The following is a 17,788-nucleotide window of genomic DNA, read 5'->3' on the forward strand; positions in this document are numbered from 1 at the left end:
GCTCAGGTGGATGAAAGTCAACGCTCCGAATGCTCCCGAGGTTTTTCGCTGGCATGGATATCAGAAATGCGACATTGTTATTATTCAGACCACGGGATGTTTCGAATATGGTCTGATAGTGCGCGCCTTCGACGACGATGAACAGGGCATTTCATGCATTATAGCTTGGATCTATACCAGGCAGAGCGCCAAAAACCTATCCTTCTATTCTTGGCCTCCCGGTACAAAATACCTATTCAGCAATCACTTCCAGCTCATCAACTCCAAGTGCTTCGTCAGACGTGCCCGTTTGGAAGTCCGGAACGCCCTTCTCGATGACGACAACTACGATCGGGGAATCGATTTTAGCTCCAGGAAGCTCGTAAAATTCAAGAATACTGACAACTGCATTGTCGAAGCTCGGAGATCCATGGCACGACCATTCGCGAGCATACCACAAGAACTACAGGATATGGTGTTTGGGTACATTATTAACAGTGGGGACGGTAAGGACGGCACTGCTAAGGCAGGGCAGGCTGGGCCAAACTCATGGCCATCTTGGGGCGTCCGAAATGCTTCTAAGGAGTTTCGAACGCGTTATGATCTAGCGTATCAACGACAAGCCGATTGTCTGGCACGTCGATCCCACAAAATCATTAGAATGAGCTCGCAAGATCCTCTCGCCATGTCGTCTGCACTAGAGTAACTTTGGAAAAAATTGGCAGTGGCCAGACGTGCGGGTGCCGGCTCACAAACCCCGGTAGAAGGTGTGTTTGTGAGATGTGTGCAGGAGAGCGGAGTAGGGCTGAGGACACACCTGGGCTTCTACGACCAGCAGTGGAGCGAGCTGATAGGGTTGGGCGATTTGGCTAATGCGCCGCTCCAGAGCTATCCGGATCACAGTGTGTTGATGGCGTGGGCTATCTCGTACCAGACGACCCGCGTCTTGACTGTCAGGACCAGAGCGCCTGAAGCTAGCCTAGCTTGCCAAGGCACAGAGTATATAAGCCAGTCGTAAGAATCGCTACAACAGTAGCGATTCGTCTAAGTACAAATAGACCTTTTTGTGCCTGTTACGTACCATCCTACGCTACATAACCTGAGACCTCTTTACAATCCTAACATTGACCTGCTGCTTCTGTGGTCAGTCCTGGACAACAAGGATTCAAAGCACGGCTTGTTTGCTATAGCATACACGAGCCCTACTGTAGCTGCGACGATGCTGCTAGAGTGGATTGGGGAGATCAGGTTTGACCAGGCGATGCAGCTGCTACGTAGCAACTCGCTAGTCGACGAGGCGGCAGCCACAAGAGGCTATGCAACGCACCCAGTGCTTCATCAATGGGCATACTACTCGCGAATTAGGTACTTCGGGACAGAGCTGAATCGACTATCCATAATTGCTGTGGATTGGGGCGTACGAGGGAGCTCTACTGGCGTGCTCGAAGTGGATTGTACAGAAGGAGATGGTTCGGGTTCACGGGTGGATCTCAAATGTACTTCCTCCTCTACATTACAATAGCTTTACCACGATATCTGTACCATACGAGTTACTATCCTAGCAATACGTAACAAGCTTACGGACTCTTGTCAACAAACATGAACTCATCTTACAGAAGCTAGATCGGATAAGGTAAAGCGTGCGATAAGCGAGACAGGGGCAAGCGTGGGATAACATCTAAGCGGCGTGCAAGAAGCAGAAACTGCAAGCGCATGTGAGTGTAATCCGCCCAGTCTCTGCTAGACAATCAGGGACTGTGAGATGCTGCGTCGACGAGGACCGCTCAGCGCTGCGCGGTGCACTCTCATGCTGCGCAGCACCAGGCTTGGCATGCGCTCACCAGTCTGGGCGAGAGCATGGGCGTGCAGCAAGTCAGTCGGTCGGTCTTTTCCATGCACAGTTTTCGTGCGTTCAGAGTGTGCAGCCAAGCCCCCAGCTGTTGCCCAAAGTCGTCTTGATACTTTATGCAGGTATCCGATCGCGTTTCCGCCATGTCTCGTGCATCGTATAGCATAGAGACCATCGTCCGCCACGCCCTCCCAAGCACGGGATGCAGAAGTAAAGATAAGGATTCATTCTCAGGCGGCTGCCACTTCTACATCAATATCAAACGACTGGTACACATACAGATACCCGCCAGTCAACCAACGAGACCGCCGTTCTTATCAAACCTCATTCCTTTCTCCTCGAGCCTTTTATCGATGGCAGATTCTGCATCTCCAAACTCTTCCTCGAACGGGGTGTTGTAGCGATTGCAAATGAGCTTGACGTTGGCAGCACGCCGGAACTCCGAGCCACCGCAAACGACGACCTTCTTGGAACCCCTTTGCGCCCAGAGCCAGAGCTCCATCATGGTTAGAGGGCCTGTCGTGGTAACGTCGAGGAAGAAGCAAGCGACAGTGGCTTGCTCCATCGCTGTGGGCACCCGTTCGACCTAGCCTTTGGATTGCGGATTTTCGGCTTTGTATGTGACCTCCGAATGCGGACTTGGCGGTAGAGGAGGTAAGGAATCAAGTTCGTCCTTGATGGCTGGAACTGGATCTGTCAGACTTGTTGATGTGGGTAGCTGCGGTTGCTCGCGTGCTGGAGAAAGCGTAGGCTCCGCGCCGCCTGCCTTATCCTTCTTGTCCGTTGCTTTTGCTGCTGATTCCATCTCGGTGTCGAACTCGTACTATGTGTGGTGGTTGGCGAGCTTGTGTGCCTGGTTCCGCGAACGCAAGCGATTTGTGGTTCGCTCTAGGACAGGGCGGACTGGCGTAGACTAAGCAGGCCGCGAGGACAGGACGATGCTGTGGACTTGGGGAGCTATGTAGGCTAGATTCTTTGTCCTTTATGGTGTTCGCCGTCTCCACTTATGCGGGCGATGCAGAAGCGCAGCCATCTCCAGCAAAGCCACGAGTCAGCCTCGAAGACTGTGCAGCAAATTGCGCGTCTAGAGCTAATGCAAGGTCATCGTGACTAGATGGTGCAGCTGCTCTCATGCGTTGGGCTTGCACCCTTCTGATTGTCGCTGCTCAGACGAGCTCGACCCAGTCGCGAGTACGTGGCCTCGTCCATGTAAATACAGTATCATGAGAAAACGCGCTTGATTGTGGCCTCCCTTGTGCTGCGCGTCACCATGCGCAGTATACGCTCACGGAAATACCATGCCTATGACTTACCTCCAGGCGCACGCCACTTCGCATAAGCCCACCCTGCACGCGGATGCAAAACACTGTTTTGCTCAGCCCCCACCTTCCGTATGTAGTTAAGCGCTCACTGTCAAGAATAAAACAGCAATGCAATCAACAAGTTAGTCGTCGGCAAAACATAAGCTGGACCCCTGCCAGTGGATCGTCCTCAAATGATGTTGCTGCCTGCAGCAGCGGCGCTGCACGGCGCCGTGGACCCACCCTGCGCATGCCCAGACAGGAGTTGTCGCACGAGAAAACCTTAAATCGACTGCACGTTTGTGCACCCCGTGCTCTACTGTACGATGCAACAGCCTACAGTATCGCTCACAGCCTTACCTGGAGCGACCATAGAATGACAGCCAAGGTGCGTGCTCGACACAAGCGCTCTGTCGCGCGGTCGACTTCCGAGCACGTCTATGCAGGAGTATTGATTGCAGCCCACTCAGACCACTTGTGATGACACCAAGTGGACGGCCGAGGGTAGCAGGGAATGATGTGGGGTGCACCTCTCTTCACCGTGTCGAGTCATCGGGGCAAGTGCGGACTGCAGAGGGTCGGTACTGTACTGCTCAGGGCAGATAACGCATGTGAGCTATGCTCATGGCAGGGTGTTCGCCCTAGCGCTATGTGTAGTACGATATGGGTACTGTCCTGAGCTCTGACGAGCGCATGTCGCTCGAGGAGCCGCTCTTACAGTATACACTCAGTCCTGCAACTCAAACCGTGCCTCTTAAGCGGCCTCTAGGTAGATCTCGCTTGGTGCGTGCTTTGCGAAAGGGGCAGCGCCTCTGGCTCCGCCCTGCTCTCGAAGACGCAGAGTCGGTTCGCGGCGTAGCAGGCGACGTCGCAGTTCAGGTGCTCAGAGTGTCAGGAGTGAAGATCTGGATTGTTTGTAAGTGGTGCTATGGTTTGAGAGAAGTCGAAAGCTACTCGTAATACAAATGCTGGCGATGACACCACTCCGAACAAAATCAGTTGCAGCAAGGCTCTCAAGGATAGAATGTGTAGAAAGATTCATTGCGGTGCAATAACAAGGTCTCTGCGCCCGTAACCGTGATGGAATCATTTATTGTCCTGCAATGTAGTCTGGAAAGTGGCCACGGCATCAGAAGGACTGAAGCCGAATGACTGAAGAACCATCAAGTGCCACAAACCAAAGCTGAGCCGCCTCCTTAGTCTATTCAAGCCTCTATCCTCAGCATTGGACCTTGCCCCCACGTAGCATGTCCTCGTCCTCTCCATTAGAGGCCCGCTTGCGCTTCTTTCCCACCCGTCTATCTGGAGTGGTGTTTGGAGAGCTATCAACCCTACAACTATTGCTGTGGTCTGACACAGGACTGGTCGAGCGACAAAACGTTCGGCGTCCTGCTTCTGTGCCTCTGTCACCGCCGTCGTCGTCGAGCACTATGGGATTTTCGGAACTGCCGCTCGCACTCTCTGTCGTCTCTGTAATCGCCGCAGCAGAGCTATCCGGAAGTGCTTTGGCGCGTAGCGGCTCGAGCAGCAAACTTTGTCCAGGCATTGTATCCGGGACGACGTGAGCATGTCCAGCAGCATAGCCGTCTTCGTCTGGTATGGCTGAGCCGACTTGAGGGGTTGCCTCGTCTTCACCTTCGTCGTCTGTGTCGTATCTGGAAGCATACTCTCTGTCGGCCGGCACGCCCGAAGAGTCTCCATCGCCTGTTGGGAAAACCCCGTGCTGACATGTTCTGCATCTAGCGTCACAGTCTTCGTCGTCTGGCGCCCGACTGAGCTCGGTGGCGTGGGTGTGATGATTTGAGTACATCTCCTCGCATGTTCCATTGCCAGAGATGTCGAGACCCGGCCCGGAAAAACTCTTTTTTATCCACATACATTAGATCTTCGAAGAGTTGAAATGAACGAGCAGATTAACTTACCACCAAATGTCTTGTGTTCTGCCTATATGTGAAGAAGAAGAAAATCGTTTCCGGCATCTTTTGTGACTGGCTGAATGAGCCCTAGGCGAGAGAGAAGGAAGAAGCGAGTATGGCAGCTTGACAATTCTGTTGATAATTCACCATGGCTTTTATGCTCTCCTGTTTGCTTCGCAGCGCCGGAAGTTTCATCTCCTCACACCACCTCTGACATCACCACCTACAGGCCTTGCCGTCGCCTCCGCCAATCGACTATTCTCATCGGCCACGCATAAAGAGCGCAGCATCATTGTCCACGCTCTAGACTCGTAGCTGTTCGAGTACCAGGATGCTGCTACCGTCTACCCCGTCAAGTGTGCGACAGCATGAACATCTCCACCGATCGAGCAACATGCCAGAGCTCGTCCCAGTGCTCCGATAGGGTCGACGGGCCTGAGTCTGCCTTGCGTGTTGAAGCCGCTGGGGCAGCTGAGGTTGGCGAGAAGAATAGCTGTGGCAGATCGTGGTCTCATGTCAGCTGGAGGTTGCTCCATCAATGCATCTTGCTGCGCAGGGATTCTCTCCAAAGCCTTCCAGCTTGTTCGTCCTTGGATCGTGGGGTGCGTTACAGCATGATGGGCCGATGAACCTCAAAGGAAGGCTCTCACAGGACGGATAATTGGGCTGAGGGTCGCACGACCAGCTTGTTCGGAGCGCGTAAACGACCAAGCCATCAGTAGGCATAGCTCGTTGAGGACAGCATGAGGCTTCGTACGCCTCACCCTGATCATGCTTCGCTGTCTGCATGGTCGGCAGCATACGCGCCGGCCAAGCGCGGACGCCCAGACGGATGTTGATCGTCTGTGGTAGCAGAAGACTTGACAAGTCTATCCGGCACCTGTTTCAAATCGAGCTTGCTGTAGCTCAGCCGCACCCTCCTCTTGCATGTGACAGGTGTTTGAAGCTACGCCCTTCTCTCCCTGTCCTCCGCGTGGCTATACGGCCATGGCGGTGGTGTCCGAAACAAGCCAAAGTAAGATACATGTCCCGATGGGCAACACAGACGAGACCAGTCTATTTGAGTTCTAGTGGAAACCAATCTAGAGCGCCTTCACGTTAGACAGATTCGGGCCATCATGCGTAGAATGGACTACTCAATTGAACTCACCTGTATATCTAGCATCCACTATCACTAGAAATGGGCGCGGTATCGCTCAGGTTCCGATAGAATTCCATAGAAAGATCTAAGCAGATACCGTGATAGAGGATCTAGATTCATTGCGGTCTTTGGCTTCTGCAACGTTGGATAGCCCCGTTTTGATACTCGCCCCTCAACACTTGAGGGTGCCACCATGTAGAAAGATCTTGTCTGTAGAGTAACAAAGCTTCGTTGTAGGTCCTTACGGTTGCGTCTATTCTTGTGACAGCGTATCCTTAGATGCTGCAGACAAGGCTCGTACATCGATCATGATAGAGTCCCACTGGATGTCGTTTCCCAGCTCTGCAAGTCTACCGCATGAACCAGACGTCAGATCAGAATTAGTGTGTCGGCGGCCTGAAAACGTATAAACATCGGCGAATGCCCCCAGGTACTCCATCGTTCTTCCAACTCACTTCCAACTCACATCCATCCCACACTATGCCAGAGACTTGTTCCTCCTACACCCACCGTGGACAAACGAAGCGCGTACCATCAGTGCGACGTTCACCGGCCAAGAGCTCACCCGCGCCAGAAAACATGCCCTCTCCACCTTTTAGCAACGACGACAACCCGCGCCCAGCAAAGAGGAGGAAGACGGTGGAGCCCAAGGAGCGTACGGCAGAGTACCTGGACCTCTCAGGGCCTAGTGTGAAAGAAAATGAGCTACCACAGCTGCAGCGCTTACTGAGCGTTCTGCAAAAGAAGCGCAAGATTGTGGTTATCGCAGGTGCAGGCATCTCGGTTTCGGCTGGCATTCCCGATTTCCGATCTGCTACGGGCCTGTTCAACACGCTCAAGAAGGAACACAAGCTCAAGTCCTCTGGCAAAGACCTCTTCGATGCGTCTGTCTACCAGGATGACGAGTCCACATCGGCATTCCACGACATGGTGCGCACACTGTCACAGCACGCTAAATCTGCGCAGCCTACCGCCTTCCACCTTCTTCTCGCGACCCTGGCTCAGGAAGGGCGCCTAATGAGACTTTACACCCAGAACGTCGACGGCATTGACACTTCACTACCCCCTCTCAGTACCCAAGTCCCTCTGCCTAAGAAAGGACCATGGCCCAAGACTGTCCAGGTGCACGGTAGTTTAGATTACATGGTGTGCTCCAAATGCCATGCGGTGACGGATTTCGATGCCGAGCAATTCAATGGGCCTAGCCCACCTCCCTGCCCAAGCTGTGTAGAGAACGATGAGATCCGTCAGTTTGCAGACAAGCGAAGCCACGGCATTGGTCGGTTGCGTCCTCGCATGGTCCTTTACAACGAACACAACCCTGACGATGAGTCGATCGGTTCTTGCGCAGCTTATGACATGCGCATGAGACCAGACGCTGTTATCGTGGCTGGCACCACGTTGAAGGTACCCGGTGTGCGACGCATAGCTCGCGAGATGTGCAACATCGTTCGCGACCGAAAGGACGGAGTCACAGTATGGCTGAACAACGATCCCGAGCCGATGGGTAAAGATCTCGAGGACAAGTGGGATTTGGTAGTAAAGGGACCCTGTGATGAAGTCGCGGGTCATGCCAACATGCGGCGATGGGACGACCCGGTGGACGACGAGACAGCTGCAGACGAGGACCTGAACAAGACCAGTGAGAAGCAGAGAGTAGAAGTTATCATTGACACTCTTCGAAAATCTGGTGTGCTCCGCAATGCAGGCCAGCTCACACCCGGACAAAGCCCACGCATACTCCCACTCTCATTCAACGACGGGAATCCAGATACTCCCCCAAAGAACGGCACAAAGAGAAAGGCAGATGTGCAAATAGATTTGTTTCGTAACGTCGCAACCAATGCACGGCCAACACAGACGACGGCAGCACGTAAGAGCAAGGCGAAGAGGGAGTCCATGACAAAGGCCTCCACCATCAACAATGTCTTCAAGGTTACCAAGTGTATCAAGGGCGGGTCTGAGGTTCCTCTCTACGGGAAAATAAGGCCTAGATGCTAAGAAGATGGCAGCACAATTCGAATGAGATACTTCAGATGATGTAAATCACAGTCACCGTTGTCCTCCTAGATTCACACTATCGTTGCAATGCTCATTACTGCCTATGGAGCTTCTTTCCCATGTTCGCGTCTAAGTCTTCGGCATCTGTCCTCGGCTTCGCTCACGCGTGGTAGGGAAAGAGCATGTAGTTTATCCTCTGCAGGCACTCGTTGTCGCCCCAGATGGATGTTTGCCCTCGGAATTTTGTTTCCCCTTAGTAACTACGTATCCCGGCCATTACAGTCGAGACAGCAGCCCGCTAACCTCTGCTTTCTATTGCCAGCCATAGGTTTTGGGTGCCAGTGTGCGGCCTACGACGTTAGTAGAAGACTCTTGGATACGGCAGCATCACTTACCCTGCTGGATATTTACATGGCGGGCACACAACGTCATGTTACGCCAGACTCTGGCATCATCCTGCCTGTCGCAAGGATGATACCAAACGGCTTGCAGTCTCGCTGACTTGTGCGTACGAAAAAGATGCGCCAGGCGCGCACGATTCGATTTCTGCAATCGCTTCCTGGATCGGCCCTATATTGGTGGAGTTGTGATGCGATCTGTATAGGTAATTGTTGTGGTGGAGTGTTCATTGCGCGAACTGGGTCATTGAGCGCACGGACACGGTGCATCCTGAAGCATCAACGCCACGCTGACTCATATGCACCGACCTCAACCTCAACCTCAACCCATGCCATCACGTCAAAGTACTCGGCTTGCAGGCCTGTCGGAAAATGCAGCTGGTCGAGTCACGTTGCGGCAACCGCTGTGCCAAAAAGCGCCTAGGAACAATACCAACCTAGGGACTGCTGACCTTGCTGACCTTGCTGACCGAGTGCCGTGCTCGGCAACAGCGGTCGCACCTTGGCCCGCTCAAGCCTCATCATGCAGCGGACACCGAGTCACTTTGGGAGGCCAGTAGACCACGAATTACGACGTACCATGTTATGCTCAGCTGCTATGATTTGTGTTCTAGAGATTGCAATAAACAAGAGGCGTGAACAGGATGGAATTGGACTTCTCATGCACCTAGTTTCATTTCAGTAGGCTTCTCCAATCTGCACTTCATGACCCTCCTCGCGGGTGCATCCTCGACAAGCCTGCAAGACCTCAGCCGTTTCCGTATAGCGGGAGGCGACTGCGGGTCATGACTAAGCCTGGCCTCAAATAAGACCTGGATCTCCGCCCGGAGCCCGTCTAGCTTCTGATCCTGCGTCTTCAGCAGCTCCAGTACCCGTGCGTGATTCTCCTCCAGGACCCTGGTCTTGGCCTTGAGCTCCAGGTTCTCAGCCTCCGTCTCCTCGAGGGTTTGCTTTTGGAGCTGCAAGACGCTCTCGTAGTTGGGGATCAGCTCTTTTAGGTAGTAAGTGTTGGTTCGCGCTAAGCTGTCGTTCTCGAGCTGCAGTTTCTTGTACCCCGCTACGCTCTGCTGTAGCTTCCGCTGCTCAGAGCGGTACGCTTCCTCAAACTTTGCGTCCCCAAGGAGTCTTTGCATCTGCTGGCCGATACTCTCGAACTGTCCGCCAATCGCGACCAGAATAGCTGTCTGCTCGACCTGCACACGTCAGCGAGGCACAGTGGGATTGAACAGGCTTCCAGCCCACCTGCTCCGTCTCTTCCTTGATCTGTGGGGCTGGCTGGTAGGACGACATGGTGCGAGCTCTGGGTTAGGTATGCGTCTTGGGCAGATGCTCGCCGACGGTCTTTTAAGACAGGGCAGATCTATCTTTGGCTCTGAACTGCTAACATAGATGCGCAGCAGGGCATCCTGCTGTCTGAGCCCTGCAATGGGCCCGAATAGTATGCGCTGTGGTCTACGTTGCGTAGGCTAAGATTAGCATGCCGCGGGGCACAGCATGTCAGGAAAAGACACAGCCAGAGGGCCTTGTCCACATTACTTATCCTCAGCTGCTCCCTTCTCTGCATGCAAGCACACAAGCACGTCCTCAAGGAGAGTACCGGAGTTCTAGGGACATCCTGTATCCCTACAGTACCAACCCCCATAGCGCTGCCATACGCACACGCTTCCGAACATACCACGCAAGCTGAGCCCGTCCGGCACGTCCTTCCAAGCCGATCGGGTTGCGTCGGCCAACTGCTTGCGAGACTGTGGGCTTGCGGCCGGAAGTACCGACGCGAAGCAGGACTTAGATGTCGAGATCATGGCTGTTGAAGAACGACTTGTCCAGCTCGCGCAGAGTTCCGGTCGCTTGCAGAACGAGTAGGTCTACTAGGAAGAAGGTCCAGGGGGCTGCTAACCGTGTCTCCGCAAGCTCGCGCAAGACAGGGCGCTGGCTGCTGTATGCCTCGGTGCCTCCTCGCGTGTGTGTTACGGTGAGTACCAAACCTTTTCACGACCTCTCTGTATGGGAAAGTCTCGCCTGGCTTGTGCGAATCGATTACAATCATACCGTACACCAAAGCACAAATGCAATGACCATGACGAAAAACAGTCAGATAACAGCCAGGGCTAAAGGCAACAAAGCGTTGATTGACGACGGTGACGGAACAATCGATAGCACGGCTAAAAAAGCAGCGATTCATGTCGGACGCTGGTATTCTCAAGGAGCAATTACCATTCAGTTATGATAGATTAAAGCTAGCCTTACGAAATTGCGAATGGGGGGCGCCGAAGGCACAAAGTGCGAACTTGTCTCGCGGCACAGTGCGTCTCTTCACCTAGAGACGCACCTTGGTAAGTTTACCCTGTCTAGGATTAGCTGCGCCTCCAATATCCTAAGTTCCAGGGGGATGATGGATATGCCGCCTCCCATGTACGCCCATACGTGTCCTGTGACAATATCGCTACTCAGGGATGTGCGACGTCCGCCCTTTTCTTTCATCTCATAAACTAACTATGCGCAGCAGTGCCGAGTCTGCTGTAGTTACTTATGTTGTTCTCTTTGTCAGTTTTACACCGCTCTGTGAGGCTGGATCCAGTTTATTGTTCCATCAGTTGCTGGCTGCTGTGTCCTTGCCAAGATTAAATTCTACGGACCTTTCCAATATTAGAAAGTATGTCACGCAAGCGGTCACGCATGGACTTTCTCTTCTGAAGCAAACAAGGACGAGCTTCAGCTGCACTATCATGTGTAGCCGATCGTAATGCCGTCGGCACTCCAGCTTGGCAATAGGGAACCCACTTACATCCCTGGTTTGCTCCATACCCGTGCATCGCAGAACACAGTGGTTTCCAACCCTTATCATGGCTTGTGGGAGACGTGCGCAGCTTGCATAAGGATTCACGCGGCGGTATCGTGTATGGCTCCAAGGGAGGAGCCGTATCCTAGAGGGTGGGGACGTGTCAGGTGCAATAGAGGTGGAACACCGCATCAGACTGCACAGCCTTTCCCGCCCCCCCTCTCCAATGAACAGCGGTAACAAGGAGCGCTGAAGCATCGGTCGTGCCTCATTCATGCGCTACATCTGTCGGTGCTGGGCGTCGAACACTCAGAGCCAACGTGCTCGGCACGCGAGGCATGTGAATTCCTGGATGTAGTATATGAGTGGGTGCCTTCCCGTGTAGATGCTGCGCAGATCCTCTTTCTTCGATATGGCTTTTCTCCTTACTGGTTTTACTGTTTGCTTTTCGGTTGAACTCCTACTGAGCGTGGTGCTCATATATCACGGTGTCCGGTATCACAAGCCGTCTGCTTTCCTCAGCTTCCTTCAAGCATGCCTGTCTATAGCTGGTATAACTGCAATTGTGTTTGCGCTTCTCTCTAAAGATAAGTTGTACTTGGTCGACATGGCTGTACGATGCAACCTCCATCTTTCCACCGGCACAAATGTAAGAAAATCCAAGTAAACTCTTCGGACCTGCTAATTCATGGGATAACCAGCTCGTTCGAATCCTACGTGCCTTACCTTTTGCATCTTGGGCTATGTGGTTTACATATGCGACTATGTTTTTGACGGCTCTGGTTAACATACGGCCTAAGAGGTAGGACATATGGCTCCCATCATCCGATTTGACTAGCTAAAATAGAAGTAGCAGTGGTGACTCTGCCTACGACTCAGGGCCGCTTTATTTTTTTGCAGCAACTTCACTCCTATCCTCGATAGTGTCATCTGTACGGCTAATAGAAGATACAACATCCGAATCGGGACAAGACGGAATGCGATGCAAGCATTTGTTGATCGTTTTCATAATCACCAACGCAATCGCCGGGTCATTCCAATTGGGCGGAGCGTACGCCATTTCTATTGGATTGCTCATCGATAGCAAGATGAGTACAAGCCTCCCCCAGCCAATCCTTCTGGTAGGTCTTAATCATCGTTGTTGCGAAATGCGATCTGACTGCGGACAGGCTTGCACAGTAACACAGTTACTGTGTCCTCTCGCTTTTGCTTGTCTATGGTTAAGAGCCGAATCATCGAATCTCTCAAAACTCGAAAGTGCAGGGTACAATCAAAAGAATATAATTCGTGGCAATATGGAGGGTGCGAAAAGACTGAACAGCCTAGAGGACGATACAATCTCTCAATGTTGATATGTCTAGGGGCCTGGGAAGATGCTTTCCAACGGAAATGGCTGAGGCATAGGAACGTGGGCCTAGTCGCAGCTTTTTTCCTCTTTGACGTGAACCGCGGGCGGGAAAGCGTCCAGAAATGGAAGGCGAGGGAGGTAGTAGCAAGGATCCCACTGATATTTGATGGAAGAATACTACAAGGCCTATCGTGTCGGCAGAATTTACTGTGGAATCAACAATCACGCTTGGAACCTGCAACCTCACGAGTCCTCCCCAAGAGTGGCGATGTTGCATAGTGTCCCAACCTGTTCGTGCATAAACTTTACGCCTCCCGCGGGAAGAGGCCCTGTCGCTGGTACGCTGTGGCGCTACAACATTCATGCCGACGAAAGCTGTCTGCCTTGCCGTTCAGACTCGCCGAATCTTTCCTTCGACCGGAAAACTCCGACCTCGACTGGGCACCAGCAGCGAACTACACGAGCGGAGCAGCTCCATAATCCATATCTCATAGTGTCAAGACATTCATGCAAAGAAAGGGCGTGTGCATTGTGAGGACATTCATTGGCCCCTTCACTCGATGAAAAATACTCTGGCAGGAGCTATCCAAGTCACTAGCGGCATCGAAATCACGCACACAACGCCCCAGATCTCCCTGGGCACACGATTCGATAGGACGGGAATGTCCGATTTGACCGACAAAGAGCGGGGATGGAAGCAGGGCCGCATGGCCGTGTCTCACTACGCCTGAAGAAGCCGCTGGTGGAGCATCGAAGTGCTTCCTGTTGCCTTGATAGGGACCGTGGCGCCGTAGCAGAGGAGGATGGGACCGTGTGAGCTTTACGAATAGATTAGCAATAGCACATGTCTATAAGTGTACTGGAATATAAGAGCAGTGGCTTTTTTACCTTTTGTCCGTACAACATGGATCCACAAGACTAGACCGCTTCCTTTGCCTAGAGTTTCACGACTCTGGAGTTGTAGCTCCTCTTGCATCACCAGGGACCTGTCCGTCGCTCTGCCTCAGCTTCCAGGCGCCCACGGCGCTTACAGAAGCGGGGCTCAGTCGTGGCATAGATATCTTGCTATCGCCTGTAGCGCGCTCGGGTGCGTTGCGCGATGTCGTTGAGCAGTACGCCAGGCGATACCTACGTGGCCAGTTTTGCAGGAAAGACCTCGTTCAGGAGCTGATATCTTAATATGCTATCGGGAGCAAGAGCACTGTCTTCGATAACCACTCTTATCCCACGCTGACGCTAGGCAACGTATACCCGGCCATAGAGCTGATCTACTCGGTGAGCAGCGGCGGAACCAAGACTCGAAGCCATACCATCATCAAGACCGCAGGTAGCTGATAGCTCACGCAGCCTCAGCGCTGGCCTGTAGGGTGACGATGCTGGTGGGGCAGTGGGCGGATGCACGGACGATGGTGAAATCCTTTGAAGTCTAGCTCAACACTAGTGCATGTGAAATGTAGGAGTGAGTGTGAGGTGTAGGGCAGATACAAGCAGCACACAGCACGCAGTCTTGCTTGGTCCCGCCGAGGCTGTACGATCGCCGTTTTGCGGGTCGCACGACAGTCACATAGTCACATAGATCGGCTCATCTCGCGGATGTGCATGAAGAATGGCCTTGATTTATCTAAAGGTTCGATCGATTGTCGTTGTAAGACAACACCTGACTACTGGGTCGAGCCATTTCAGTAACATCTCTCTACACACCTTTCGCTCTGCATTGCTCTCATCCTGCTTCTCTTATTTACCGTCGACTTCAACCTTCCAGCCCACGGTTTCAGCAAGCTGGTGAGACGCGTCGGCGACGAAGTTGAAAGCCTGCCCTGAAGAACTGCGCTGTGTTAATTGCAGGCGACTGCGAACAGGGCTATGTCTCATCTTACGAGGTAGTTGCTGCGAGAATCTCACGATTGCGAGTATACCTGTCCGCTTCCGGCTCTTCCACTATCGGAGCAAGCGGAGATGGCATCAGCTGTTGCACGTCTAGCAGGCTGCGGATGTGGTGGAAATCGCGGGTCGGCAGGACTACGTTGTTGTCGCGGTAACTCATGGCTGTACTGACTTTCGGCAGATGCAAGTCCAAAGCGTTGAGACAGCCTTTATACATGGTGCTCTGTGACCGGTCTAGGCGGTGAAGAGAGAGCACCCGTCACCGGCTGCGTGGAAATGGCAACCTGAGATCATGAGCAAGCATGACGTTAGCAACCACTCGGCATGCTGTGACGATGTGAGACATCGCATCCACTGACCTGAGACCAAGCACTCGTCTACGGCTCGACTTCCATTTTCATGCAAGATGCTGCACTAATCACACCCTTGTAAAAGGAGTGCTGCAATACTAATCAAGCTAGAAGGTAAGAATCAGTCATCAGCGAGGAGTGCTGCAAGCAAGTAGTCCGTCTTCACAGGCACGGCTTCCGGCTAGCTGTCTGTACTTCGACACTCGCGCTATGCTATCTGTGCTGACGCAGCGTCCGCATCGCAGTTTTGGATACGAGTTCAGCCTGTCACCCTGGGCCATCTCTCTTCATCATGATGGTCTTGTCACGAGGCACCTGTGTCGAGACCGTCTCACTCCAACAAGCGGCACTGGTCCTCAAGAGCTGTCGCGGCCAGATGCGCGCAGCTCAGCTACTGCCGGACTCGTAGTGTACACTAAGAAGAAATCCATCCGTGCCCTTCATTCAGCAGTCCGATGATAGTTGCGCTAGAAAGCTACTGTTTTGGATCTCGTCATTGCACTGCCGTGTATCGTTTACAGCTGGCGGGATGAATCTCACAGGGTCGTTCGCAAAGACGAGCGGCGAACGTACTGCACAATGTCACTGGAGTAGTCGGAAGGGTAAGGTGCACTGCTGTGACGGCGAGAATACCACTACGACTGAGATACAGCCCGTGAGAATATATTGTCTAACGACTACCAACGCGTGACATCTATACTGGTCCAGCACAACGAAAGACGCAGTTGACCCAGCGTAGATATGCTGTCGAACGGACGAGCGTGAGCAGCCAAGCAGGTGCGATCCTCGCTTGGGCGGGAGCTAGACGGTCGGTTCTTTCGCTCAAGACGCAATCTGAATTTGTCGCTGGCCCAGCGTCGGGTGCTGCAGATCAGTCGTGCAAGTCACAGCTAGCTCGTCCGACATCAGGAGGCGTTCTCTCTCGTCTACGACCAGCTCGGTCCGGATGAACGAGCAGCGTCGTCGCAGGAGGTGGGTAGCAGCGGTCCTTGCCAAAGCTCAATCGTTGTGGTCATCGCAAAGCAAGGAGGTACTCACAAGGGCTGCTCGGTCTGGAGGTGACCACGGCCTGCGGCCTGTCGCGTCCGCGGATGCGCATTCGACAATACGGCCATTGCGCCGTGCCACGAAGTAGATATCGGCATTGTATATCTCGTTGAGCTTCCTCAGCTTCGAGTATAGTGTCTTGATCAGTCTCTGGTAGTTGTTGTTCGCGGTTCTTCTAGCCTTGGCGCGGGCCAGTTTCTGCGCCTGCTGCTGAGATGCCATGGAGATGGAACGGCGAATGAAGCAGAGGTCTCAAATGTCGGGTCCTCTCCTGTACGGGCAACGACAGCAGGCCGCGCGGATGTAATGGTGGAGTGGAGTCTGACTTGTCCCAACAGTCTGCTTCAAGCTGTAGGGAGGCGAAGGGCGGTCGGCTGACAAGCTGGTAACGCGCAGTGTCGCTGCTACGGTCGCATACAGTACTGTCCCACAGTGCACTTTAGTGCTCTACGGTGGTCGCTGTCGGTCAAGGATTCATAGCCTGTAGCACGGCGATGCTGAGTAAGATTTAGTGTGATGACGGGCAGAGTGATCCCGAGTAGTGCCCCATGTGGCATGTTGCCGAGTGGTTTGACCTGCTTGTCAATGTAGAATGATCCGCAATTAGCATTGGCTGTCTTTTGGTGTGTAGTGGACCAAATACAGCCTGGCGCTAAACGAGCGCTTGAGTACATTGGTGTCCATTGTCATTGCCTAGTGGAGTTGGTAAGTTTAGTCGGGCAAGCTTCTAGACTTATTTTTAGTTTGAAGACGAAAGTAGGCGTTCGCACCGCTTCTGGCTCCTGAGATTAAGTAGAGCTGGAGACAGCGTCCATAGCACCCATAGCACCCATAGCATCCATAGCATCCATCCTCGATAGCTCCCATTCCCCGAGCCACACCGACCCGACAGACTCACCGTGACCAAGGCCCTCAACTGCTTGCAGACACGCACACCAGCACAATGTGCATCGTCAACGTCCTCGTTATCTTCCGACGAAGTGCTCCCACGGTAATCAGCGGATGCAAGACCGCAACGCCAGATCGCGACACGTATGGAGAGTGGGACTCGACGGCGCAGCAAGCAACTGCAGTACGGGTTATCAATCACAAACCTCGCCCGGAAAAGGCAGGTGGACGAGTTCGAGTCCCTTCGTCTGAGCCCGTGATCCTAAGCCCTGCAGAAACACGCTCGGTAGAGTGACGGTGGTGGGCTGGCCTTCAGGCGTAGATAGAGTACCGATCGGGATTGGTGCAAAGAGAAACATACAGGGCGTTACGACGAAGACAATATATCCATTCCTCGCGAAAGGCGCTACGACGTGAAGGGGCTCTTTGTGCATTCTTTCTTCCTCTGACACTCTCTGCCTTTGCTGTGCTCATGGCCCCTCTGTGAATCGTTCTCCGCTGCTCTCATGCATCTGCTCTTTCCTTGCGCGCCTCGAGCGGCGGCATCTGCCTACCAAGATCAAGCTGATGCGGAAGCAACTAGGCGGCAGATCCTCTCTGATGGCTTCCAGGCAGTGATCTAATTGGACTGGACTAGCACTGGACTGGATTTGGATGGACTGGATTTGGCTGGACTGGATCCGGAGTTTGAGAAATTTGGACTGGACTGGATCGAGAGGTCTGGAGGCTCCTGGAGCGCCAATGGACCATGCCTAATTAGGAAGCAACTTAACCTACTAAGGAAGAGTGAGTCACATCTTCGGCGTTCTTGCTTCAGGTACGCTTTACCCCAGAAGCGCGTTCTCAGAAGGAGTTCATCTAGTCCAATGACTTCCTAATAGCATTCAATAATGAATCTGGCAGGCCA

General features: G+C 53.1%; 5 protein-coding genes across 5 annotated transcripts; 1 reads left to right on the top strand and 4 right to left on the bottom strand.

Moving 5' to 3' along the window:
- Positions 1–2,120: 2,120 nt before the first annotated feature.
- On the bottom strand, positions 2,121–2,330 carry ALTATR162_LOCUS12153 (uncharacterized protein; the record flags this gene model as incomplete). The annotated part of the gene is made up of 1 exon (XM_043319799.1): positions 2,121–2,330. The coding sequence occupies one exon, from the start codon at positions 2,328–2,330 to the stop codon at positions 2,121–2,123; it is 210 nt and encodes a 69-aa protein (XP_043175734.1).
- An 84-nt stretch (positions 2,331–2,414) lies between these two features.
- Positions 2,415–2,633, bottom strand: ALTATR162_LOCUS12154 (uncharacterized protein; the record flags this gene model as incomplete). Its single annotated transcript, XM_043319800.1, has 1 exon — positions 2,415–2,633. One exon carries the CDS (start codon positions 2,631–2,633, stop codon positions 2,415–2,417), a length of 219 nt encoding a protein of 72 aa, XP_043175735.1.
- Positions 2,634–6,666: 4,033 nt separating this feature from the next.
- On the top strand, positions 6,667–8,187 carry ALTATR162_LOCUS12155 (uncharacterized protein; the record flags this gene model as incomplete). The annotated part of the gene is made up of 1 exon (XM_043319801.1): positions 6,667–8,187. One exon carries the CDS (start codon positions 6,667–6,669, stop codon positions 8,185–8,187), a length of 1,521 nt encoding a protein of 506 aa, XP_043175736.1.
- Positions 8,188–9,244: 1,057 nt separating this feature from the next.
- ALTATR162_LOCUS12156 (uncharacterized protein) lies at positions 9,245–9,875 on the bottom strand (the record flags this gene model as incomplete). The annotated part of the gene is made up of 2 exons (XM_043319802.1): positions 9,245–9,778; positions 9,828–9,875. 2 exons carry the CDS (start codon positions 9,873–9,875, stop codon positions 9,245–9,247), a joined length of 582 nt encoding a protein of 193 aa, XP_043175737.1.
- Positions 9,876–15,945: 6,070 nt separating this feature from the next.
- On the bottom strand, positions 15,946–16,215 carry ALTATR162_LOCUS12157 (uncharacterized protein; the record flags this gene model as incomplete). The annotated part of the gene is made up of 1 exon (XM_043319803.1): positions 15,946–16,215. One exon carries the CDS (start codon positions 16,213–16,215, stop codon positions 15,946–15,948), a length of 270 nt encoding a protein of 89 aa, XP_043175738.1.
- Between the last annotated feature and the right edge of the window lie 1,573 nt (positions 16,216–17,788).

Source organism: Alternaria atra (assembly GCF_907166805.1).
Source record: "Alternaria atra isolate CS162 genome assembly, contig: 7, whole genome shotgun sequence".
Lineage (NCBI taxonomy): Eukaryota > Fungi > Ascomycota > Dothideomycetes > Pleosporales > Pleosporaceae > Alternaria > Alternaria atra.